A 23,927-nucleotide genomic window follows, 5' to 3' on the forward strand; every position below is an offset into this window, starting at 1 on the left:
ATTCCAAGAAGCCTTGGAAGGTGTCTTTTATTTCGGGAGAAGATGGCCAGAACGGGGGCGGCGTCACCTAAAAATTTGCCTAGAGGGAAATTAACTATCGCTGTCGACGTCACTGCAGAAATCCGGGGAGCTAAACATAAACATGAGTCGTGTGCCCAAAGATTAATAGGAATGCCATCTGAAGAAACCTCCCAGAGAAGAAAGCCACATTTAACGTTGCAACTTGTAAGTTGTGTAATGTCTCAAGTTGTAATGAGGCTCTTCAACTATTTCGCATTACTAGGTGGCATCGACTCATTGAAGCCGCCCGCCTAAGCGCCCTAGGAATAGTGAGACTACTTGTTGATAAACAATCCAAAAAAAAAGAAAAACCTACGAGACGCGAGACTCGTCTTTGAGGTGGCTGTTGGGAGCCGTTCGGCGTGGGTGTTTGGCTTCCGACTCGTTGTATTTGGCAAAGACTTGGGACCCTAACTTCACTGACTCTTTTCGGCTCTCATCGTGGCGAGTCAATATTTGAAGTGCCTTCAAAAGCGACATTCGCGAAGCTCAAATCTAAACAGCCGGAAGCGGCTGCGATGAGCGCATCCGAAATCCAGTCTTGGATATCTTCCGCTGGTGCAGGGGAAAATGGGGAAGAAAACACCGATCAAGTGTTCTGGCAAAGGGATCGCGTGCTGAGCGATTGGCCAGGCTTCGTCGAATACGCGCAAACAAAGCTCCTAGTCAGCAAAACGAAATCTAGGATTCATTTTCTACGGGAAGAGCTACTTACACTTGCTAGAAATGGGGGTAAGTTTGCTGAAGTCATTTTATCGTATCTTTTCGATCTTACCTCAAACAGACTTGACGTTGACGCAAATTTTGGATGTATTCAGGCTACTGACGCTGACGTACCCTAGATATACGGATTCTGGCTCTCGGGATGCAGTGGAGGAGGTTGGGATGGAGCTAGTGCGGCGTGACGAGCGGAGGGGGTCACAGAATGGCCCGCTGGATGAAACGAGGCTAGGCGTAGCAGAACAGGTTCTTGGGTGGCTTTCGAATGAGGTGGGCCGGTTTACGAGGGGGGGAACTGCAAAGTACGCGTTTACGTCTTTTGAAAGTGCTTTTACTCAACATTTTCGTCTCCTCAGCTCCTACGCGCCTTCGGACATTTACGTCCTTCTTAGCTGGGCTTGTGGACTATATACCGTTTGCGTAAAGCACAACCCCGACTTTATCACTTCAAACTCTTGGCGTGTTCTCGTGGGATCAATGGCCTTACTGCTAGACATGTTGATGGAATCGACGCAGGCAAAGCCATCCCTCAAGCATGGCGGTCTTGTGCTCACAAGGCGTGCTCTACGATCGGTGCGTCGCTTCAACCATCTGATTTTGCTGTGGCTTACATCTGTTAGTCTGGTAACAATGTAGTCCGTGTGATTGACACACTCTTAGCCCTTACGAAGTCCAACCAACCACCGCTGCGCATGGTAACTTTGCTCGGGGTTTCTGTGGGTGTATTGACACACCTAAAAAATGTTCCAGAGGAACCGTCGACTCGTTTGCCTTCAGATCTCAAGGATGGAATCATTGCCCTCTACTCCAACGCCGTACTGATGTCCAAAACACCTGTCCCTGAACACGTTCTGACCGCTTTACAAGACTTTATCTCTACATTCGTTTCTGAGGACGATTTGGTCAAGTCTATACTTCCAACCATCGAAAGAACATTGTTACGAGCTCCAGAGAACAGTCTCCCTGGTACGTAGGCTGTTTGCGATTGATGACCAGTGGAATGACACATCTTTCTCAAGCTGTGACCAAATTCTTCCACATCTATTCTCATCCACTCAACGCTGATCTGTTCAAACGTGTCCTCGCGCAAATTATCAGCAGTTCGAAATCTAGCAATGCCCAAACGCGATCCAATTCAATTGAGCTCTTCAAGGCTTTGATATCTCGCTCAAATGACGATGATCCCCTCAACCTTGCTGGTTTGGCAATTTCGGACCTTCTCACCCTTCCCAAGACTGGCAAAACGGCGGGGCCTGACCACCGGGTAGCCTTATACTCGATGTTGAGCTTCCTGGGCGCGGGATCAGGCGTATCTTCATCTTTGGTTGAATCAACAATACCTCTCCTGGCGAAGGAGACTCATGAAGCGGCTACAGCTGTACTGGCAGCTGCTCTCCCCCCACATATAGTCTTCCTTCTTTCAAGCTCAACTTTATCACCGGACGTAATCCAGCTCATTGCAAAAGAGATGTCCAGCGCAAAGCCAGCAGTAAGAAAGGCGTTTGCTGGGTTGGCAGGGGCGATATTCTTTCATGAAGCAGATATCATTTCGAAGGAGAATGGTGTTGCCTTTGCTAAAATCGTCGTACATTCCTTCGAGAACTCACTCAAAACTGTGTCGGGTAACCCCTTAAATTCGCCTGGTGGTCCATTTGAAGGTTACGTTGCGCTTGCCGTTCTTCTGGGCCCTCTGTCGAGATCAGGCAAATTCGGTTCGTTTCACGATCCACAATGGCTTCGTCGTCGTGTGGCTGACATTGTGTCATAGACGACGTTATTTCACGAAATCCCGTTGTATCCGCAATTGTTACAAGTACCGCAAAGCAGTCCTTCCTCTTGTGGGACAAAGTCTACCAGAAGATCACAGATGCTGAAGACGAAAAGTGGCTTTTACGGGCAAGTGAAGCTGCCCTGCATCATTTCAAGGCTGATCTAGGAAAGAACGAAGCATTGCGGTATGTGGCCATCCACTTTTTAGGATGGTAGATTTGGGCCTCAATTAGCCGTGGCTCACGCATAGGTCACAGCTTGGCCTTATCTTCGTTCACCTTGCCCTCAATGGCCAATCTCCGGACTTGAGACGGTCGGTGTACAATGTTGTCGAGGCTGCTACAGCTGAAGCACCTGAACTGACAAACTCCGTCGTTCGCGATGCGTTGACCACCTTCGTTTCTCGTGGACTTCCAAACCCCAAATCGTCAACAGCTGGCGATGAACAGCCATCAGCTCTCTGGAACAAACATTCACGACTATCAGCACTTCTTTTGAGTGTCGTTGCATTCAAGGATGATGTCGACCCGTCTATTCGGGAGAGTTCAATCGTGAAGCTGATCGTTTTGGGCCATCATTCTCTCATATGTCCGTACGTTAATTCGCTGCCATTTTCATCTCACTCAAAAGACCTTCAGGTGGATCAGCACGCCAGACTTGGATCGACCTGAGCCAGAAGGCCGGAACGGACCCTCATGACCTCACGAATAAACATCTGGACAAACTCATAAGTCTGATCTTGGCTGCTGCTGCTGCCGATTCCAAAGTGGGCCTTGATGATCTCGAATGAATCGAAATTGACTGCCTCTCAGTTTGGTTTTGCGGAAGCGAGCTACAGTGCTGTGACCACTCTCGCGTTTGTCTCTCCTGCTTCCGTGTTGCCAGTAATCGTGAAACAACTTCAAGCGGACCTTGATCCCACTATTGTCAATTCTTTGACTGATGTTGATCATGGTGTCTGGGCTGCTCCGGAAGGAAGTGTTTTTGTCGATGGTTCGTATTTTCTGAATCGTCCTCTCTGTCCCTTTTAACTCTATCCACAGTGCTTTCATCAACGAAGGGAGAAGCTCGAGTTACCAACGGAAAAGATGCCGATAACGCCAAATGGGACGAGGAGATTCGGAAGTCTATTGCAAGTAAAAAGGCGACTCCTGCTGCCCTGACCAAACAACAACAGGCTGCTCTTCAAGCCCAACTTCAGAAAGAATCCAAGATACGCGAGAATGTCAGCCGCATCAAGTCAAACCTCGAACGTGGCCTTTACTTCATTCAAAGTCTTGTCTCAGCCGATGTGGCGGAATTCCATTTTTACACTTCATCGGTCGTCAACCTGCTCTTGGAGGGGCCGCTTGTGGGGGGAGCCTTTCTCGTGGGCGATCTTGCTTTTGAGACATACTTGGTAAGTTCTCATCAGTTAGTGGTGTCTCTGGTTCTAATATGGAGCAGAATTTGGCAAAGAGTACGTCTGAACGTTTGGACACCCTGCGAAAGTGGGTCGGCATTGCCACACTGCGCAGCCTAAACATTTCGGACGTTCCTGAAGAGCTTCAAGCTGAGCCCATCAATTGTAAGCTTTGTGACTAAACGTCCTTTGGAATTCTTGTTCACATGACGATCCCAATAGCACTAGTCATCCGTGTCCTCCACCGCCTGCGATCTCTTTCTGAGCAGGCCCCTTTCGATGCTGCAACCTTTTCCTACGCTTTTCCTCTCCTCAGCCAGGTTCTGCTTCTTGGAGGAGTTTCACCAGCGGATGAGGATGAAGCACTCGAACAAGTTGCTTTGGCGCTTGGCGTCATTAGATTCCACTCAGGGGAATGTCTGTTTTGATACGCTCCCTCCGTTTCTTCTCTTCTCACGTTGATTATCGTAGTTTCCGATACTGCCTTCCCTCGGCTACGGGCGATGGAACACCTTCTCCATGTCATCCGTACCCAGCCGAGGCTTAGTAAGGAGGCATCTTCGGCCCTCATTGAGCTGGGAGAATCTATTCATGCAACAGCCTCTCGGCCGGAATTATCGGTTCTCCTTCGCGGAACTTTGCTTCAAGAGTCTCATGTCCGAAACTCTTGCTTGCAAACGTTGCAGGTTTGACACTCGTGTTCTCGTTTACTTTAACTGATTTGTGCTCAGCCATTTGATCTGACCGATTTGGAATGGACACCGGAACTCTGGATTGCGTATCATGATGAGGATGAACAAAATGCCAGGCTCGCCCAGCATGTATGGGATGACAACGGCTTGGATGTCCCAGAGAGTTTCCTCGATGAACTTTTGGTTTTCTTGGGTGTGCTCGTTAGTTTGACGTCACACGACAAGGGCTGATGGCTCCTAGATCACGAAAATGCTTACGTTCGCTCAGGCGCCGCTGCGGCGATCGCGGAAGCGTTGGAGCAATGGCCACCTTCAATTCAACGGACGGTTGATGCACTGCAAGATTATTATCGAGAAAAGGTGCGAGAAACTATACCTATTTGTTCTTAGAGCTCATACCGCTTTCAGGCGAAGATTCTTGCTCCCGAATTTGATGAATATGTCTGTGAAATCAACTGAGTTCTCTGCTCGCGGTGACTGACGTTGAATCCAGGGAATGGTTATCGCTCTAAGCCTCGACCGTTCCGATCCCTGGCCTACTCGCTTAGCAATAGCGAAAGCATTAGAACTTTTGGCTCCCTCGTTCACTGAAGCTGAACTTGAGCCGTTTTTCAACTTCTTGATACAAGACCAGGCGCTTGGCGATCGGACACCTGATGTTCGGCGGGGCATGCTCAACGCGGGCACTGCCGTTGTTGATCTTCACGGGCCAAAACGGCTTGCAGGACTCATATCGTTGTTCGAAGGCCATCTCAGCCAGGTAAAGTCTGCAACGGAGGCCGACGATTATATCAAGGAGGCTGTTGTCATTCTTTTCGGACGAGTGGCTCGTCATTTGGATGCTGCAGATCAACGTATTCCTTCAATCGTCGATCGCCTCGTGGAAGCTTTGCGAACACCTGCGGAGCAAGTACAAATTGCTGTGTCCGAATGTTTGTCGCCTCTTGTGAAGCTTATAAGGTCAAGATTAGCAACGCTAGTGGAACATCTCTTTGACGACTTATTCAACGCCCCAAAGTATGCCGCCCGCCGTGGAGCTGCCTATGGTCTGGCTGGTGTCCTCAAGGGAACAGGCATCGCTGGGATGAAGGAATTTGATGTCATAAGGAGGCTTCGAACAGCAGCAGAGGACAAGAAGAAATATGAGCCGCGCCAAGGAGTGATGTTTGCACTCGAAACAATGTCAACAACTCTCGGGCGGCTGTTTGAGCCATACATCACATACGCTCTTCCACTCTTGTTGACTTCGTTCGGCGACGCCGTTGCAGATGTTCGAGAAGCTACGCAAGATGCTTCGAGAATCATCATGGGAAATTTATCAGGTTATGGTGTCAAGCTCATATTGCCGACGCTGCTTGAAGGACTAGATGAAAAACAATGGCGGACGAAGAAGGGCTCGATTGAACTGTTGGGTATGATGGCCTACTGCTCTCCTCGGCAACTCTCAATCTCTTTACCCATTGTCATCCCTCGCCTGACTGGTGTATTGACCGACTCCCACGCACAAGTTCGAACGGCAGCAAACAAGAGCTTGAAGCAGTTTGGCGAAGTCATCAGTAACCCTGAGATTAAGTCTTTGGTTCCTGCACTTCTCAAGGCGCTTGTTGACCCCACAAAAACCCCTATCGCTTTGACGGCATTGCTGAAAACTTCTTTCATGCACTACATCGACCATTCTTCCTTGGCATTAGTACGTAACGAATTCTTCTAGCTAATTAGCTGGCTCAACTTATCTCCCAGGTCGTTCCTATTCTTGAGAGAGGATTGCGAGAACGTGGAGCTGAAACGAAGAAAAAAGCTGCCCAGATTGTTGGAAACCTTGCTTCCCTCACGGACGCAAAAGATTTTGTTCCGTACTTAGACGGATTATTGCCCATGGTCCACCAGGTACTTGTTGACCCTGTACCTGAAGCTCGTGCCACAGCTGCGAAAGCACTGGGCACTCTTGTCGAGCGTCTTGGGGAAATACATTTCCCTGATTTGGTTCCTGGTTTGCTGCGGACTCTCAAGACCGATACGTCTGGAGTCGATAGACAGGGTGCAGCTCAAGGTCTCAGCGAAGTTCTTTCGGGTCTTGGCATGGAGCGCCTAGAGGGCCTCCTGCCAGATATTATCGCAAATGCTCGCTCACCTCGGCCAACTGTTCGCGAAGGATTCATGTCACTTCTCGTCTTCTTGCCTGCTACGTTCGGCACTCGATTCCAACCACATCTACCGAAAATCATTTCGCCTATCCTTGGTGGTTTGTCAGACACGGAAGAGTATGTTAGAGAAGCGGCCATGCGTGCTGGGAGGATGGTTGTCACCAACTATTCATCCAAGGCTATTGACCTTTTGCTGCCTGAGTTGGAGCATGGTATGTTCGACTCTGGTTGGAGAATTCGGGTATGTTCAACGTGCCCTAAAAAGTGCCATGCTAAATGTCTGTTTCAAGCAATCATCCATTACACTCGTTGGAGAACTTCTCTTCAAGGTATCTGGAATCTCAGGAAAGGCCTCCGAGGTTGAAGAAGAGGAAGTTGCGGCAGGTGCGACAGCAGAGTCGTCTCGTCGTGCTCTTTTGGAGGTTCTTGGGGTGGAGCGTCGGGACCGCATATTGGCAGCTCTGTACCTCGTTCGCCAGGATGGTGTTGTTGTCGTAAGGCAGTCTTCAATGCAAATTTGGAAGGTGCTCGTCCACAACACGCCACGAACAGGTACTTCTATCAAGCTCCTAGACGCCTACAGACGCTAATGTGTTCTTTAGTCCGGGAGATTCTTCCTGAGTTGGTTAATCAGGTGGTCTACCTGATTTCGAGCGATGAATCTGAACAAGAAGAGGTAGCTCTAAGTTCGTTTCATCATGAATGGCTCTGACTGCAATTTAGACGGCTGCAAGAACGGTATCAGAATTGTGTCGCAAGTTTGGCGAACGAATCCTCAACGAAATTATGCCTATACTCAGAGCAAAATCTACATCACCAGACTCACGAACAAGGCAAGGTGTTTGCAGGATGTTAAGTGAGATCATGTAAGCTGTTCTTTCTGTACACCATTCGGACCGATTCTAGCTGGTTTTTAGGCAAAATGCTTCAGAAGGCCAAAAGGAAGATCACGAAGACGATATCATCTCTATGGTCCGCATATCACTGGTAGATGACGAAGCCAATGTCCGTGCGGCTGCTGCTCAGGCGTTTGACATTCTTCAAGAAGAACTTGGAGCCAAGGCCATTGATCAGACGATACCCACTTTGTTGGAAGCGCTTCGTCAGCCTGGAAAGGGTTCTGGGACTGCTCTTGAGGCGTTGCGAGAGGTCATGGGCGTAAGACTCCTCCTTCATCTACTTTATCAAAGCTTATGTACTCTAGGTTCGAGCGACAATTGTGTTCCCAGTTCTGATACCGACGCTCACGGCGATCCCGATGACGGTGTTCAATGCTCGTGCACTTGCTTCATTGGTGACGGTTGCTGGGAATGCTCTGAGCAAGCGGTTGACTGTCATCTTGAATGCCCTCGTCAAAGTCTCGGAGGAGAACAACGAGGAAGAGCTGGCAAAAGCAGTCGAAGAAGCGATCCAGGCTTTGTTCGTCTCTATTAGCGATGCTGAAGGTCTCAATACATTGATGATGCTCTTGATTGGGTGGTACGTCGACAGTCGCTTCCTAATATTTACCCCAACTAATCCATAATTCAGGGCCAAGAATCAACACCCCAGACGGCGTGTCAGCGCGTGCCGGTTGTTTTCCGTGTTCTGTGAAGTATCAGAGCTAGATTTCTCACTCTACCGTATCGACTGGATCAGAGAACTCGTGTCCTTGCTGGAAGACCCAGAAGTAAGTGTCCACACCGCAGCATGGACGGCGTTCGATGCCTTTGTCAAATCCGTGCCCAAAGACGAACTAGAACCCCTTGTAGTTCCCTTACGACGCAGCATCGAATCCACAGGCGCTCCAGGAACAACAGTCCCGGGCTTCAACCTCCCCAAGGGAATCTCACCTACTGTGCCTATCATCATTGCGGGCTTAACCACAGGAAGCAACGAGCAGCGCGAGCAAGCTGCATACGCTATTGGGGACCTTGTCCAGCGCACAGACGAATCTGCCATCAAACCCTTTGTGGTACCCTTCACGGGCCCTCTGATCCGCGTAGCCACGCAAGCGACGACTTATCCGCCACAAGTGAAGACCGCCATTCTCAGTGCACTAACGTCGATGCTCGAGCGGATCCCGGCGTTTGTGAAGCCGTTCTTCCCGCAGTTGCAGCGGACGTTTGTCAAGAGCGCGAGCGACCCTGCAAGTAGCGCTGTTAGAGGTAAAGCAGCGCAGGCACTGGGAGTGCTCATGCGGAGTCAGCCTAGAGTAGATCCGGTGGTGACCGAGTTGATCGTGGGTGTGAGGGGGGGCGAGGAAGGGATTGCGACGAGTTTGGTGGGAGCGCTTGCAGAGGTTGTGAGCAGTGGTTCGGAGAACCTTGGTGAAAAGGCGAGGGAGGCGTGTGTGGATGTTGTTGTAGAGGCATTTAGAGATTCGCATAGTGGTGAGTGGATTTTGCTCGACTTGTGGTTATTTTGGTGCTCATGTGGGGGATAGAACATTATTGCGAAGCGATTGGGAGGCTGGTGGCATCTCTGTCCGATAACCCGGAGCTTCTCCGCCCGATAGTCGAGTAAGCTGCCGTCTGTTTCTTTTTCTCTCTACTTTTGCTTGATAGATGCGCACAGATCCCAATTAACGAGCAGTAGTCCTCAATGTGTGTTGTCATCACACATCATTCTTGCAGTGCTCGAATCCCAAGACGACGAAGAGGAGCCTGGATTGAATTTGTTCCAAAAGCTACGGCTCCAAAGAAGTGTAGCCCAAAAAGCCCTCGAGAGCGCAGCGAATGAGAAACCAAGTATTGCTAGGCCTGCGAGAGAAGCGAGAGATCGGTTTAGGGAGATGGTAGATGATGAGGCCTTGATCGGGTTGTTTTAGTAGAATATGTGGTCTGTATCAAGGCATTACATGCTTGCCAGGATCAATCGATTGAAATCAGTACATAAGCCAAGTGTCAATGAACTGTTGATTGACACGGTAAGTAGGAGCCACAAAAATGCGTCAAATGTGTTTTACATCGATGGAGTACAAGTAATCCAGGCTGGATAGACAAAACACTGTTACAGGGAACACAAAAATACTATCACCAAGAAAGGAATTCAAGGTACACTGACGAAGTTGGTTCAGGTATTCAAAATGTCCAGCAACGCCTGGCGGTGGGGCGTTAATGGCAAACCAACACGAGGCGCGGTGATGAACGGTGGGAGGACAAGCCCCGCATTCTCCTTTTGGCCAATACTCTGACACCCATGAGACAGGATATCATTCAGAATATCCACTGCAGCCCAGTCCGCAGGATTAATCGCCACTGCGTCCGGGAGTTCGTTCGACTTGTTAGCTGTCAGTGTGTTGATAGCTTGCGGGGCTTTGGCTCGAATCCTGGCCAAACCCTTCGTTTTCGTGCTGCCCCAGCTTCCCACAGCTTCCTTGAACGGAGCGACGTCCGACTTTTCGTAGCTGGTGCGCTCGACCGCGCGCTGGGGACCGAGGATGGCTCGCTGGACTGCTTCGGACGGCGGTGAGTTGGTATATCCACTCTCTCGAGAGATCCGACGAGTGGCCCGTCGCTCGACGAAGAGGACGCCAAATGGCATCCGGTTCAAGCGCGATCCTGGTGAGGGAATTAGATCATCAGAAGAGTCGCTATTCTCGGCATGATCATCCTGGTAGGTCGTTGCGGGAGGCTCGTTCTCATCGAAGACTTCATTGAGAAATAAGTCGTCGGGTGAGGAGGACAATGTCTCAATTTGCGGGGGTGGGGAGACGCAGGGACCCATGGTAACGTGGAGCTTCTCTTGGCTGACCTCCGCCCCGATTTTGACTTTGTAAATTGTTTTGAAACGGGTGGGGAACACGAAATCGGTTGGCGAGATCGTAGACAATGAAGGAACGGGAAGGGGATGTTTAGGAATGGTGCGTGCGGTAAACCTTCCAGTTCCAATCGCACCGAATGGGTGAGCCGTCTGGCGGGTAGGTCTGCCAAAAGATTCCCCATCGAGTGGCGCCCAGATGTTAGAGTTAACCAGGTAGTCCATGGTGATATTATCCGTCTGAAACAAGATGATTGAGCACCAACACGAAGGCAGGGAGAGTTTAGCATTTACCTTGGTAGAGACAGGGAGAATATTAGTGTTCGTGAATGAAGACATCATTGAAGGTGAGGATAGGCTTTGGAGGTACAAGGTGAAAGTCACGTAGGTGGGTAGGTGGAGAGGTGGTCGTGTCAGGCTGATGTCGGACAAAAGTTGAGGGTAGTAGGTAACTATCCTCACTGAGAGGCGTAGATGGTTTGTGAAGTCAACCCAGCCTAGAAGCAACCGCCTTTTAAAGTACCTGCCTCGCGCTGTTGGATGTGGCCCCAGGTGATCACCTGACCGCGTTTTCCTTTGTCGCCCCTCGATTCGGTGAACAATGGCAATCTCCAAGATGATACTAATTAGAAGTATTAAAAAGGTTCAGGGGCGGTATGCACCGATTGTTTAGGCCCTCGAGGCTCCTAGCCATGGGGTGTTGGGCTTAATGGGGTTATGGGCACAGACAAAGGCTCAAAATTGAAAGGACCCTGCACGATGTGGCACGTACGAGGTTTTGTAGATCTTCCGTCTTCATGTCCATTCAATGGAGGTAACGACGTCGATTAGCTAGAGAGCTGCCGCAACCGGCCCCAGAAATGGATTCGCACAGAATTAATTCGACATTCTGGGGCATGTGGCAAAGGCAATAGGGAGCGCGAAGGGGATGAAATGGCTGGGCTTGAAATGGCCTTCTTAACCAGAACGAAAAGAGAGTGCGAGATCTCCACAGATGTTGTCAGATTTAAAAGACGATGCAAAACACATAAAAAACATACTGGCATTCAATCCTCTCTGGAACGCTACCTCCTCGTCAACAGGTATTACATACTAGGTGATGTTTTAGGAGAATGGAATGCTAATCTTCGGAACTCGGATTAATGGCTGTTGCTCTCGGGACGTGCATAGCATCTGGTTGGAAGTAACAAGCAATGGAACCTCTTCAAACAAGGGAGGCATCGCCGTTTTGAGGGAAAATTTCAAGTAAAGGTCGCAGAATTTCTTTGGTAAGGAGGGGTGTCCGTCGAGGTAGGAAATCCGGATGACAGCGAAAGCTCCTAAAACCTGTATGGAAAGAGAATAGAGCGCTCTCGAGAATGATAGAAATGTGAACCAAGGCGAAGGGCAGAATATCGAGTTTGGGCGTAAGGGCGATATTGCAGGACACTTGTCGACAAAAGGTCGATACAAGGTCGATGAGACACGTAGATTGACCCAAGGATGGAGGGAGACAAGTTGCCTGTTGGTTAGCCGTAATCAGAAATGACAGGCCGGCGAGCTCGGCCCGGAACCCTTTCAGCCTCAACTTCGTCTCAAAAATCCCGCGCAGTGAGTTTGGTACATCGCTGCCAGTGGTACGTGGTGTGCCAGGTATTGGGTTGCTTGAGAACGCAATGCACATTACATACCTAACCTCAAGAACCAATGTCATGGATATAATATGAATGTTAACGACTCCGACTCCCAGTTGCGTAGAAAAAAGATTCTATTCCCTTGGTGTGCAAAAGTATCGATCGCACTGTGCATGAAGTCACGAAATTTTAATCTCGATGCATGCAAAAATTCTCCGTTATTCCCACTGAATTCTAACATGACATACTTCTGTGTATATCGCTTATAAGAATCAATGAAATGGGTTATCAATCGACACGTCGAACAACTCCTCGTAAAGAATCGGTCGTTCAATGCAGGGACAGACGTTGTGTCGCCAACAAAGCTCTATAAACTTCTTCTCTTCTTTTAGGAACTCCTCCCGTAGCAGCTCATCGGTAGGTCTAATGTAACGGAGAGTGACAGCTCTCAGATGAGAAGGGTGACCTCCGCCATGAGTCGACCCCCGACTCGTCACCAGATGAAGTAGACTTTGTGGGAATGCATTTTCATCGCAAGTGACATCGATGGACCGTAAATTTGGTAGAAGAGGGGTCTGTGCGATCTGCATAAGAACGTCCGGGGTATCAATAGAGAGATGCTGGATGGTTGAAGCTTGTTGCAATATTTCCTCAAGTTGTGGATTGGATATTGAACTATAATTCAAAGCTAATCGGGAAAGCGCAGGAGAGCGGCGAATAAATTCGATGAAGATTTCTTGGTCCCAAGGGGCCTTGTAATATGGCAAATTTTCGATTCGAAGGACAAGGACTGATAAGGATGGAAGACAAAGTGCACCGAGCATTTTCCCAACATCAAATCCTGCCGCTAAAGCATCTGGCTGTTGTAAAATTATCGTCAAGGAAGTCAAGTGTAAAAGAGCGGTGTCGGGAAGGGTTACGCTGACTTGGAAGGATGAATTGCAAAGAATGACACATTTTTGAAGATTGGGCATTGATCTCATTGCAAAAACGAGAGGATGGAATGAAATACCACCACGCCAGTGAATATGGAAGGAGGTCAGATTGAGCAATGGTATCTTGAGCAGGATATAGGGGTTGTAGGTGTTCAAGGCAAGGGATGACAACTGATGCGCAAATTCAAAGATGTCTATAGCCAGATCGGTCGGCCATGATCTTTGAGTAGTGTCAATGGAAAGGCTGCGCAGCTGAGATAAATTGTTTCTCATGAATTTGAATGCCTGCCACGTGGGATCGTACGGGGCAAGGTCAAGCGAAGCATCCGCCCATCGATTCGATTGACCAACAAGGATTTTGAGAGCGGTATGTCCCTCCCAATTGACTGCAGAACGAAATCCACCGTTCCCCGCCTCAAGGACTGCCACCTTCAGTGGAAGAGTACCAGATCGCGCAATCCACATATCAACCAGGTCAGATAAATGAGCCGCCTGGGGCATGGCCAGCACCAGTCGTATTGTTGTCCATAACGCGGGGGTTGATATCGCGATAGCACGCCACCAGCTGCATACGTGGGTCAGCAGCAGGGGGCCGGCCTTTGCGTCGAAACTGTCGTCCACAGAGGGGACAATGCTACATGGGGCTCCTTTTGAACAACGTGTAAAAACTTCGACCCAAAGCTCTGGGGGAAGTCGCCGAGAAGGCGCGATTAGCGCAAGGTGTTCGGTCATGTATGTTTGATGTGCACTGCACTGCGTCTGGTTTGGCTTGCTCAAACTTTCTAATCCCTGATCAAGGTGCGATGGGTCTGATTGGGTGGTTGAGAGCGATTGGGATGTCGCTCGGAATTGGTCAATGGAGGGACTAGTGTTGGATGATAAGCTTGCGGAGTCAGGGGAGGGTGGCATTCTGCTCGTATCCGGTGTCAAGACCTGTGTGATCTGAGAGTGAGCAGCTTTTTGGCATTGGACTCATAGTGCGCACGAACAGTATATTGGAGCTGTGGTGAAAGGTGTGAGGGAGAGCCAAAACAAAGCCCAACACCGTTGGCGTTCCTAGAGCAATTGTTTGGCAATTGTAGGCTGCAACGCAACTGCAACGACCTCGAAGTCGGATCAACAATTTTTTCTTTCTCATCGATCTGTGTACCTTCTATCTCCAGCCGTTGGCAGGCCCGCTTTTCCACGCTGGATTTTCCAAGCTCAACTGGCACTGGCAAGTTACGGAGGGCCGCGGCCCCGCCGTGCTCAAGCAAGCTCCGACGCTGGCACAAAGCTCTAACCTTTTTTTAGCTTCAAAACTTCAATTCCCAAACCTCCGGATGTATAACTGAGTAAATCCGATTTTCTGACGGATCGGGAACGGGTCAACAGGATTTTTTGCTTGTCGTCGACTCCTCCAAGACCGAGAAAAGATTGGTGCTGCCCAAACCTTTGAACTCCGCCTCTGGGTTCTTTTTTCCTGGTTGCGACATTCGATTGTTATTTCTATCAACAACTTGAAAAGTTGTCTCAAAAGTCGGGTGTAATCCTTGAATTTCGAACGGATAAAAATCAGGCTGAAGTCGTTTTCCACCTTTGAATCCCCTCGGTAATTTATATACCTATGCCAAAGATACAACCATCACTCAAAATTCTGTAGTGTATTGAGGCTTGGCTGGTCCTCGCGCCCGTCGCACTGTTACCAGCGTCGACTCGAAAACTTCAATCTGCGGTAGCCTCTGCCAGTGGGTCCAACTCCCGGACGGAGAGATCGGTATGCACTTGCGCTTCTTTTCTTCTTTTTACCAGCTGCAAAATCTCAAAGCCCATCTACTTATAAGACCTCCTAATGCCCTAAACATTCTTCTCTTGTAAATCTTGTCCCAATCTATCGGAAATTTTACTTGCAACACTACCAATATATATAGTCATTCTTGTTAGTAGAAGATAATCATCTCTGTTGGTATATTTGGTCAGTACACGCGCCTGTCATCTATCATGCGTGATTTCCCCGTCTCCGCGCGAAAGCTGGGTTCAACTCCCAGACAGAGAGTCACCTTTTCAAAGCTCTTCCACCTTTTTTCGTTTGGACATTTCTCATATTTGACAGGTGGATTAATAGTCTCATACACGGTCTGGACTAATAACGGCCGTTTAGGTAGACAAACTAACCAACGTATTGATTTTTGAAGTGAAACAGAAAACCGCCACCACAAAACCAAGACCCCCAAACCACCCTACTTCATCATCTCCCCAATCATACAAACGCCCGATCCTGAAGTTCGTGACCCCTCTGCTCAGACGGATGTTGATTACTCTCGTCGCATTAAGTACTGAGTCTCCAATATCCATCAATGCAAAGGTAGAACACTAAATTTTGGCGGTTGGGGCTGGATGTCTCTGGCAGGATGATGGATCATGATGGTCCAAAAAAATGGCGCAGGATCACGTCGATGTTGGAACGGTGCGGAATCTGAATCTTGAAGATGACATTAAGACGCCAGAACAACTTCCATCCACGTCGTCCTGGATCCTGGCAAATATGGGGGGAAGGTGTTGGGTACGACGCTGGAGATGGGGTCAACAGCCCAGGACGTAATGCGAATGAGCTCTAGATTTAGCGTGGTGTTGCGACGCGCTGGAAGAAAGGAACTGAGGGGACGGAGAAAAGGGAGGGAAGATACGGTGGAGGTGAGAGAGACGATCTACATTTCGATTTTAGGAGCGAAGAGCTTTGTGCCTGCCTGCAAAGGGGAAAGACGATATATACTTGCATTTCAGAATGTCTGTTCAAGTTGGTTCGCATGTGAGTTGGATTCTATGGACGAAGGAAAGTGGCGGACGTACAGCGTGGCCCCTCTGGAATGTCTACTTCGGTCCACCGTCCCTCCGAAACGTTCATCTCGTTTAAGCAAGGGTGTGCAATTCAACCCCTTGACGCACTTTTTGTAAAGCAGCTCATCGAAGGTAGGTTTGCCTTGTATCTGATAGTTCGATCGCGCGAGTTGTACCCAGTCGACAACATCCCATCAAACCCGACCTCCCTCGCAAGACGTATCCAAGCTCGAGTCTGGGTGGGCCACACCATGGTATCGTATCAGCGAAAACGGGAAAGCTGGAGTATTGGTTTTGAACGGTCATGCGATGGTCTCTGAAGCGGGCAAGCCCTGAGAGGTCCAATATGAGCAGGCGTAGAAAGTGCTGAAGAATCCAAAATGGCAAAAAGTGGATGGCAACAGAGGTCGGCGTAAGAGCAAGCGTTGGATGATCTCTTGACTTTCTGCCGAGAAGATAGTTACCGTTTTTACTCTGCACCGACATTAGCACGAGTCGCGATAAGTAAATTACGGAACTTACAAGCAAAGTAAGTACACGCATTAGCGCGTTACCGCCTTTCCGCCTGGTGCATAAGTAGAATGAGGAGATTATATAAGGCCTAGGCTCATAGAGCCCCAATACTAATAGAGCCACTTCAAACTTGGGCCTTCTTGCCCATCATCAATCAACCGCATCATGCCTCCCCGCCGTCCAATGTCCGCTCTTCGACGGAAGAGGTTACTTTTCTCCTATGCCCCGGATTGGTGAGTTTGACTTCATATCACATCTACTGTAAGAGCTAACAAGGCCCCAGGATTCTAACCATAGTGCTCGCGTACGACCTTTCCCCTGCTCACTTCGAACATATTGTTGAAAATGAACATATAACAGGGCAGCGTTCTTCGCGTTGGACAAGGTGCACGGGTACAGGAGGGTGTTTTCGTTGGAGGATACCTCGTACGTTTACCCTTACTCTTTGCTCCCTCAACGTCATTCTCAGTTATTGCTGCAGGTTACGACACCCGTACGTCCTCTTCTTCCCCTTTGTAAGAGACACGTTAACTGGATCGAATAAACAGGTTCGCAGAAAAAGAACGCATACCCGTAAGTACCCCCCTCTCTTGAGTCTCTGCTCCCCGTCCGTTCTCACCTGTCACAAATCCAATGCAAAGGACGTTGCACTCTACATGATATGCTTCGTCGCGCCTCTCGTCATCCAACCACTCATCAACCTGCTGACTATTCGCTCCTGGTGGGATCTACATAATGGTATACCCACTCCCCCTCGCTACTTTCTCCACTGACACGTGCCTCGTATTGATAGGTACACTCGGTCGTACGTGCCTCTTTACCCTGATCCCCACCCGCTGACCGCCTCGCAGTGATTCTTGGTTTGGCGTTGACGGGCGCGGTGACACAGTTCACTAAGATCACAGTAGGACGACCACGTCCAGGCACGTCCATTTCTTCCTTTCCTTGTGTTGCTCCACTCTTTCCCACCGTTACACCACACATTTCTCCCTTTTCCTTATGTGTCTTGCTTTCCTTTTATTCATTTTTATGCGCTTTCCTTACCTTCCCTTGCGCTCCTTCCTTTCCTTACCGTCCCTGCCCTCTTTACACCTCATCTCCCTTCCTTCCTCCCTTCTCCTCCCTTCCCTTCCCTCGCTCTCCTTCCTTCCCTCGCCTCGCTTCCCTTTCTCCCATTCTTCCCTCTCCCTTGCTCCACTATAACAACTAAACATATTCAAACATACAGACATAATCGCCCGCTGTCTCCCACCACAAAACGCCACAGACCCCATCTTCGGCTTATCCACAGACGCCATATGCACAAACACCGACGTGGCTATTATGCGTGATGGGTTTCGGAGTTTTCCTTCTGGACATTCGAGTCGTACGTTCTCCCATTCTTGTTTAGAGGTAGAAGGTAGAAGGCTAACGCAACCCATAACAGTATCGTTCGCAGGTCTAGGGTTCCTTTCGTTTTATTTAGCAGGGAAACTGCACCTTTTTGATAAGAGGGGACACGCTGTACGTTCCTCTTTTCCGTTTCCCCCTGAACTCGACTCACGTATGAACGAAACTACACACAGGGAAAAGCATGGTTATCCCTTACCCCGTTCGCAGGCGCTGCTTTGGTGGCTATTTCGCGGACTATGGATTATCGACGTACGTTTTTTCTCTCTTTTTTTCCCCTGCTTCCTTTACTGTTCTGCCTTTCTTTACCTTGCCTTTCTTCCCATCCCAACTCAACTAACGCCCACCCTCATCCACAGACCACTGGCACGACGTCCTAGTAGGCTCCATCCTCGGCACCGTCCTCGCCTACTTCTCCTACAGACAATACTACCCCTCTCTCTCCTCCGAACTCTCCCATCGCCCGTATTCACCTAGGATCAAGGATGAGCTGGATGCGAACCTGCATAGGAATGATCTCGAGTCGCCGGTGCCTATGGCGAATCAACAACAAGGTCCTGCGGCCCATCGAAGACAAGAGTCGGCGGTTCAGCAGCAGCAGCCGCTGACTGCGACTGCGCAGGAGGAGGATTATGAGCTTGAAGGGACGGCGCCTAGGCCCAGTGGGCCTGGGCATTTGTATGATGTGTGGAGTGAGGGACGGAAGGATGAGGTGTGATGCCCTCCCTACCTAGGCTTTGGGTTGGAAGTGGTGGTGGGGTTGGTTTTACGACTTACTGGATAGATGGATGGATGTTTTTTCGTGATTTTATGTTTGTTATATGGACATTGCTTAGTTTAGTAATCGAGGAGTGGAATTATGATTTAAGGTGTCCGTTATAATATGTGTATTATACAAAAAGATGAGCGAACATGTGCACTGAAAAAAAAAAAAGGCAACACTTGTAGTACTTACCGTCCAAATCTCTCTGTCTGGGAGTCGAACCCAGCTTTCGCGCGGACAGGCGGTCAGTGAGCAATGACAAGCGCGTGTACTAACCGATACACTAACAGAGATTGATTAGGATTGCTATTTGAAGAGATTCAACATGGGTTGGATTGTTACATAGCGGTACTGGGTCGATGTTTGATTTTACTACTGTACGGCCGTTTTAAGCCAACGGTCGAGGAGTCGAGGGATGTTGTTTATATGCTCAGGTGTGTCGATTTATTCTGTCCAAACGGTGAGCACGCAGTGTATTGAAAAAAAAAAAACAAGGGACGCCGGCGGGCATTTGTATAATGTGTGGACTCTGGAGTGAGGGACGGAAGGATGAGGATGTGATGCTGAGGGTTTTGATTTTGAGCTGAAAGTGGTGGTGGAATTGGGGTTGGTTGTGGGGATAATTTTACTACGCTACGGCTTGTGTCCGTGACTTTTTGATTGTGTTTTTCAACGAGGGTTAGTACAATTTGGGAAGTTGGGGGATGTTGCTTTATACATTGTGAAGGTGTGCGTTATAATACGATTCATTTACGTTCTGTTCAAAAAAGGCGAACGTCATGTGTATCTTCTTTTTTTTGAAAATATGTATATTGATGATCAGCTATCTCTCTGTCTGGGAGTCGAACCCAGCTTTCGCGCGGACATCAACACTTATACCATTATATGACAGGCGCGTGTACTAACCGATATACTAACAAAGAGTGATTAGAGTTGTCATTTGAAGAGATCCGACACGGATTGGATTGTGCATAGTGGTCTCATATGCGGTGTCTGGAGGTGGCTTATGTCCATATATAGGACATAATTATGTACAAATGCGGAAGTCACATGTAACGTCACACGTAAGGTAGAGGACATCCACTTGCTTCCACCGTCACGTGATGAGCGTGACAATTCCAAAAGCGTCTACATTCCTACAATAAATTCCTCAAATAATAACAAAAGCTTTTCAGGACAATCGGTTTCCATAGAATTGCTCCAAAAGTAGTTGTGATGTTGTAGAAATAAAGAAATCAGGAGAAAATTGAATATTTAGCGTGATCGCCCAGAAATACTGCCAACGCAGCTGTATTCTGCGGCGCGTCTTGCGGAATCCTGTCCCTCTCCTTTCAATGCATCAGTAAGTTCTACCTAAATTCGTTTGCATTAATGTGATATTGTTGGAGGTTCGCCACGCGAACTGACCGCTTTATGGATGCCTATGAAAAGGGCCTCAACGGCCGTCAAGCTGCTTGGGCAGCGCACAAATATCGAGGACACCGTGTTCTCCCACAAACACTTATGGATGACATGGAGAAAGCAAATATCCATTAAATTTGCTCTATCCAGAGCATCTACTGGACTGTTTGCCTTTCCATTTCATCAATTCCTGCCATGTTCCTGTACATAATTTCGTATTTCTGGGGGATTAGACCTAGTTCTTACTCTTAAAACTTTTACTTTTGTATATAAATGCTTAATCTAGTTTTAAACGATTCTATGGTCTTCGATTTTGTGATTTGTGGGTGAGTAATATCTAATTCTCATTTCTCTTATTTTCTTGAGGTGTTGTTCCCGATTTAGATGAGGATGTCACAACAAAGTAACCGCACGTGATGTTGGAAGGAAGTGGATGTCCTCTACCTTAAGTGGTGTTGCACAATCCTTGGTAAGTGTGATGACCAGTGACATGCCGTGACATAGCGTCACAGGGCCAATTTCTTGAGACATGGACTTTGTACCTTCCACAACACCAATTCAATATATTTTTTGCACTGGGTTTGAGGGAATGATGTGATTGAATCCACTGAGAGAGTTTTCCATGTAGAAATTTTATTTATTGCTCCAAAAATGCGAAATCAGCTTGTTTTCCCTGCCAAATTTGGCACTCTGGAGAGATTGGACTATAGCTTTCCAACCACAACACGTATGAGCATGGTTTGTAGGGGGATATTACTTAGAATTTGAATTCTAATCGATCTACGGATTCAGAAATTTTATTTGTGGCCCCTATGTCGAGATCACCCCTAAGAATGGGCACTTTAACATAGTTATGAGGTAGTAATTAAAATTCTGGACCCGTAGGATTGAAGCCACATATTAATCGGTTATTTAGTCTCTGCAATTCTAAGCCAAAATCCTATCCATTGTGAAGCTGATAGCTCGAGTAGGCAACATTGGGCTAATAGGTGCTGCATAGCCACCAAAATCAGACACATTGTAGATTTTTATACATTTGAATAGAGAATATCTATGCAATTCTGGCGCATTTTTTTTCTTGTAAATCGGTGGAGAATTGACTGAGCTACATCATTTACAAGTTTGGGCCATCTATAAGCAGTGGCCAAAACAGGCACCTTCCCAATTTGGCAGACTGTTGATGCTTTTTTTTACGGCTCAAACTTGTAAATGATGTAGCTCAGTCAATTCTCCACCGATTTACAAGAAAAAAAAATGCGGCAGAATTGCATAGATATTCTCTATTCAAATGTATAAAAATCTACAATGTGTCTGATTTTGGTGGCTATGCAGCACCTATTAGCCCAATGTTGCCTACTCGAGCTATCAGCTTCACAATGGATAGGATTTTGGCTTAGAATTGCAGAGACTAAATAACCGATTAATATGTGGCTTCAATCCTACGGGTCCAGAATTTTAATTACTACCTCATAACTATGTTAAAGTGCCCATTCTTAGGGGTGATCTCGACATAGGGGCCACAAATAAAATTTCTGAATCCGTAGATCGATTAGAATTCAAATTCTAAGTAATATCCTCCTACAAACCATGCTCATACGTGTTGTGGTTGGAAAGCTATAGTCCAATCTCTCCAGAGTGCCAAATTTGGCAGGGAAAACAAGCTGATTTCGCATTTTTGGAGCAATAAATAAAATTTCTACATGGAAAACTCTCTCAGTGGATTCAATCACATCATTCCCTCAAACCCAGTGCAAAAAATATATTGAATTGGTGTTGTGGAAGGTACAAAGTCCATGTCTCAAGAAATTGGCCCTGTGACGCTATGTCACGGCATGTCACTGGTCATCACACTTACCAAGGATTGTGCAACACCAACGTAAGCGCGTTGATTGTTGGAGAGCAACTGTTACTCTCCAACGCTCTCTCAAAACGCAGGCAGTATCCAGATACTGCCCGCGTTTTGTCTGCTTTTCATATTTCCTGCACATTGCTCTTCGCGTTTGCTCAACTTCCGACTCACTGGACCCAAGACGATCTATCCGCCAACTTTTCGATGCATCAACATGCATCATAGCCATTGGGTTGTAGTAGCACGAGCGGAGGAGGTTGCGTGTCGGTAATACCGATTTACGGGGTCATTCAGGTGCGTAGTCTACCTGAAGAAAGCAGACTTTTCTGCTTTCCTCGTTTCAATTTCTTCCAACTAACATTTTCGTTTTTAATGTTCAGAATTTGATGATGGACCTTCCCTGGCCCATTCGGCAAAACCAACTACAACGCCGCACACCCATCCCCGTTGGCCAATGAACCTGTACCCGCCTCTCGACGTGCACCCATCATCCGGCGTGCCCATGCCCATCATCGATGTGCCCACACCCATGATCCCACATAAAATTCAACTGCCCCACTCAGCTCGGTCCCCATCGCAAATGGCACGACCACCACCGTCATCGCCCTTGATCACATTCCTATGCCCTCCGCTCTACCTGTCCCTGTCGGATGACGTGCCCATACCCATCATCCGACATGCCACACCCATCACATTCACAACCCCATTCTGCTACATCCCCATTGCAAACAGTGCAACCCATCAACAAGAACACGACTGCCGCACCCGCACCCACTGCTCAACATGCCCCTGTCCTTCGACCACCCGCCATTCAAGGTACGCCCGCCGCTCGACATGCGTCCGTCATCTGATGTACCAAACTCAACCGCCCCATTCTGCTCCATCCCCATCACAGTATCACCACTTTCATCGCCCTCTCGTCACATTACCATTGCCAACAATGTGACCGCTACTCCTATCCCCGCCGCTCGACGTGCGCCCAACTATACCACCCATTGTATTTCAGCCACCCTTGTAGCTACTCGCCTATTTCAACAGTTATTTAATAGATATAATTCTTCATTATTCAATATGGTCCAGCCTCATGCTTATTTTAGGATGGTAGACTTTATCATATTGCACAGAATATTTGTACGGCAATTAATTTGAAGATGCAGCACCACGACGAGCTATATTGAGTATGATATTCCCAACTGTAAATAGCGGCTTAGTGAAGTGGTTATGTTGTGCAGTACGTAGCATAACCTCGGCCCTGTGCCCGAGGACATGGGTTCAAACCCTCAACTTGAAAAGAAGTTTTTTTTTTCAAGATGACCTCCAGACATAAGACATGAGCCGATTCAAAGAGGTACATCGTCCTTCTTTTTGCTTACGAAGCACGATAGGAATGAACTGAACCCCAGCCTCTGAATTTTTTTCAAATGTATCAAGCCATCCACAATTCTTTAAGAGAATTAAGATGCACCAGGTCTTGCACCAGGTAGGGCACTGTATCACAGTAACGATCCAATGAATGGAGAACAAAAATATATGCTATCCAACTTGATCTTCCAAAAATCAGAAGTGCAAACCACGACCTCCCAAATTTCGGATCTACCGGTTATCCAATCTGATATTACTGTACTAATACGACCATCTCTTCTGGCCCTTTTGGGCGTGACACATTTTGACCATCTCTTCATGACTTCAATATCCGATGTGATGTGTGACGAAGAGTATGAGCTCTTCGTCCGAACAGGGGCCATCGTCGATTTGAAATTTAAAACAATGTTGTACATGCAGAAAAATCTTAGATGGTGGGACAATTCTTGTTAGAAGTAGATGAAATATGCCGAGTGCTGTTTACATGGCTAGGGCGCCGCAGGCACCAGAAAAATTAGAAAAAATGGATATTTTAAAATGCCAGGAATGGCTTCAAAAGCCAGTGTGATGTGTGACATCACACTCACTTCACTTCCTTCAGAGACCTCTGTGATGCGTGATGCGAAGGCATGGTTGTATTAGTACAGTATTAGTGTTTGGAAGTCCGGTCTCGTGACTGGAAAAAGACTGTAACCAGACCGGACCAAGACCGCAAAAGACCGGACCTGCGGTTACGGTCTTTTATTTTTGAAATGT

The 23,927-nt window shown here is 48.0% G+C and overlaps 6 protein-coding genes across 6 annotated transcripts; 3 read left to right on the top strand and 3 right to left on the bottom strand.

The window, feature by feature from the left end:
* Positions 1–683: 683 nt before the first annotated feature.
* LACBIDRAFT_155511 (uncharacterized protein) lies at positions 684–9,027 on the top strand (the record flags this gene model as incomplete). Its single annotated transcript, XM_001881485.1, has 24 exons — positions 684–792; positions 845–1,088; positions 1,137–1,395; positions 1,452–1,746; positions 1,800–2,492; positions 2,549–2,735; positions 2,801–3,138; positions 3,189–3,316; positions 3,363–3,543; positions 3,594–3,949; positions 3,997–4,117; positions 4,175–4,369; positions 4,424–4,638; positions 4,684–4,837; positions 4,886–5,004; positions 5,053–5,085; positions 5,138–6,334; positions 6,385–7,029; positions 7,079–7,340; positions 7,391–7,464; positions 7,512–7,654; positions 7,706–7,946; positions 7,993–8,271; positions 8,326–9,027. Coding segments are annotated over 24 exons (7,170 nt in total), but the record flags the coding sequence as incomplete, so codon positions are not given.
* An 815-nt stretch (positions 9,028–9,842) lies between these two features.
* On the bottom strand, positions 9,843–10,868 carry LACBIDRAFT_327678 (uncharacterized protein; the record flags this gene model as incomplete). The annotated part of the gene is made up of 1 exon (XM_001881653.1): positions 9,843–10,868. One exon carries the CDS (start codon positions 10,866–10,868, stop codon positions 9,843–9,845), a length of 1,026 nt encoding a protein of 341 aa, XP_001881688.1.
* A 1,491-nt stretch (positions 10,869–12,359) lies between these two features.
* On the bottom strand, positions 12,360–13,986 carry LACBIDRAFT_294493 (uncharacterized protein; the record flags this gene model as incomplete). Its single annotated transcript, XM_001881654.1, has 1 exon — positions 12,360–13,986. The coding sequence occupies one exon, from the start codon at positions 13,984–13,986 to the stop codon at positions 12,415–12,417; it is 1,572 nt and encodes a 523-aa protein (XP_001881689.1). The 3' UTR covers positions 12,360–12,414.
* Positions 13,987–15,213: 1,227 nt separating this feature from the next.
* Positions 15,214–15,411, bottom strand: LACBIDRAFT_298222 (uncharacterized protein; the record flags this gene model as incomplete). The annotated part of the gene is made up of 1 exon (XM_001881655.1): positions 15,214–15,411. The coding sequence occupies one exon, from the start codon at positions 15,409–15,411 to the stop codon at positions 15,214–15,216; it is 198 nt and encodes a 65-aa protein (XP_001881690.1).
* An 82-nt stretch (positions 15,412–15,493) lies between these two features.
* On the top strand, positions 15,494–16,230 carry LACBIDRAFT_327680 (uncharacterized protein; the record flags this gene model as incomplete). Its single annotated transcript, XM_001881486.1, has 5 exons — positions 15,494–15,619; positions 15,681–15,750; positions 15,841–15,865; positions 16,017–16,026; positions 16,075–16,230. 5 exons carry the CDS (start codon positions 15,494–15,496, stop codon positions 16,228–16,230), a joined length of 387 nt encoding a protein of 128 aa, XP_001881521.1.
* A 342-nt stretch (positions 16,231–16,572) lies between these two features.
* LACBIDRAFT_235655 (uncharacterized protein) lies at positions 16,573–18,514 on the top strand (the record flags this gene model as incomplete). Its single annotated transcript, XM_001881487.1, has 8 exons — positions 16,573–16,640; positions 16,768–16,888; positions 17,049–17,145; positions 17,259–17,354; positions 17,636–17,773; positions 17,834–17,910; positions 17,973–18,048; positions 18,156–18,514. 8 exons carry the CDS (start codon positions 16,573–16,575, stop codon positions 18,512–18,514), a joined length of 1,032 nt encoding a protein of 343 aa, XP_001881522.1.
* Between the last annotated feature and the right edge of the window lie 5,413 nt (positions 18,515–23,927).

This window comes from Laccaria bicolor, genomic scaffold (genome assembly GCF_000143565.1).
Source record: "Laccaria bicolor S238N-H82 LACBIscaffold_13 genomic scaffold, whole genome shotgun sequence".
NCBI classification, from domain to species: domain Eukaryota; kingdom Fungi; phylum Basidiomycota; class Agaricomycetes; order Agaricales; family Hydnangiaceae; genus Laccaria; species Laccaria bicolor.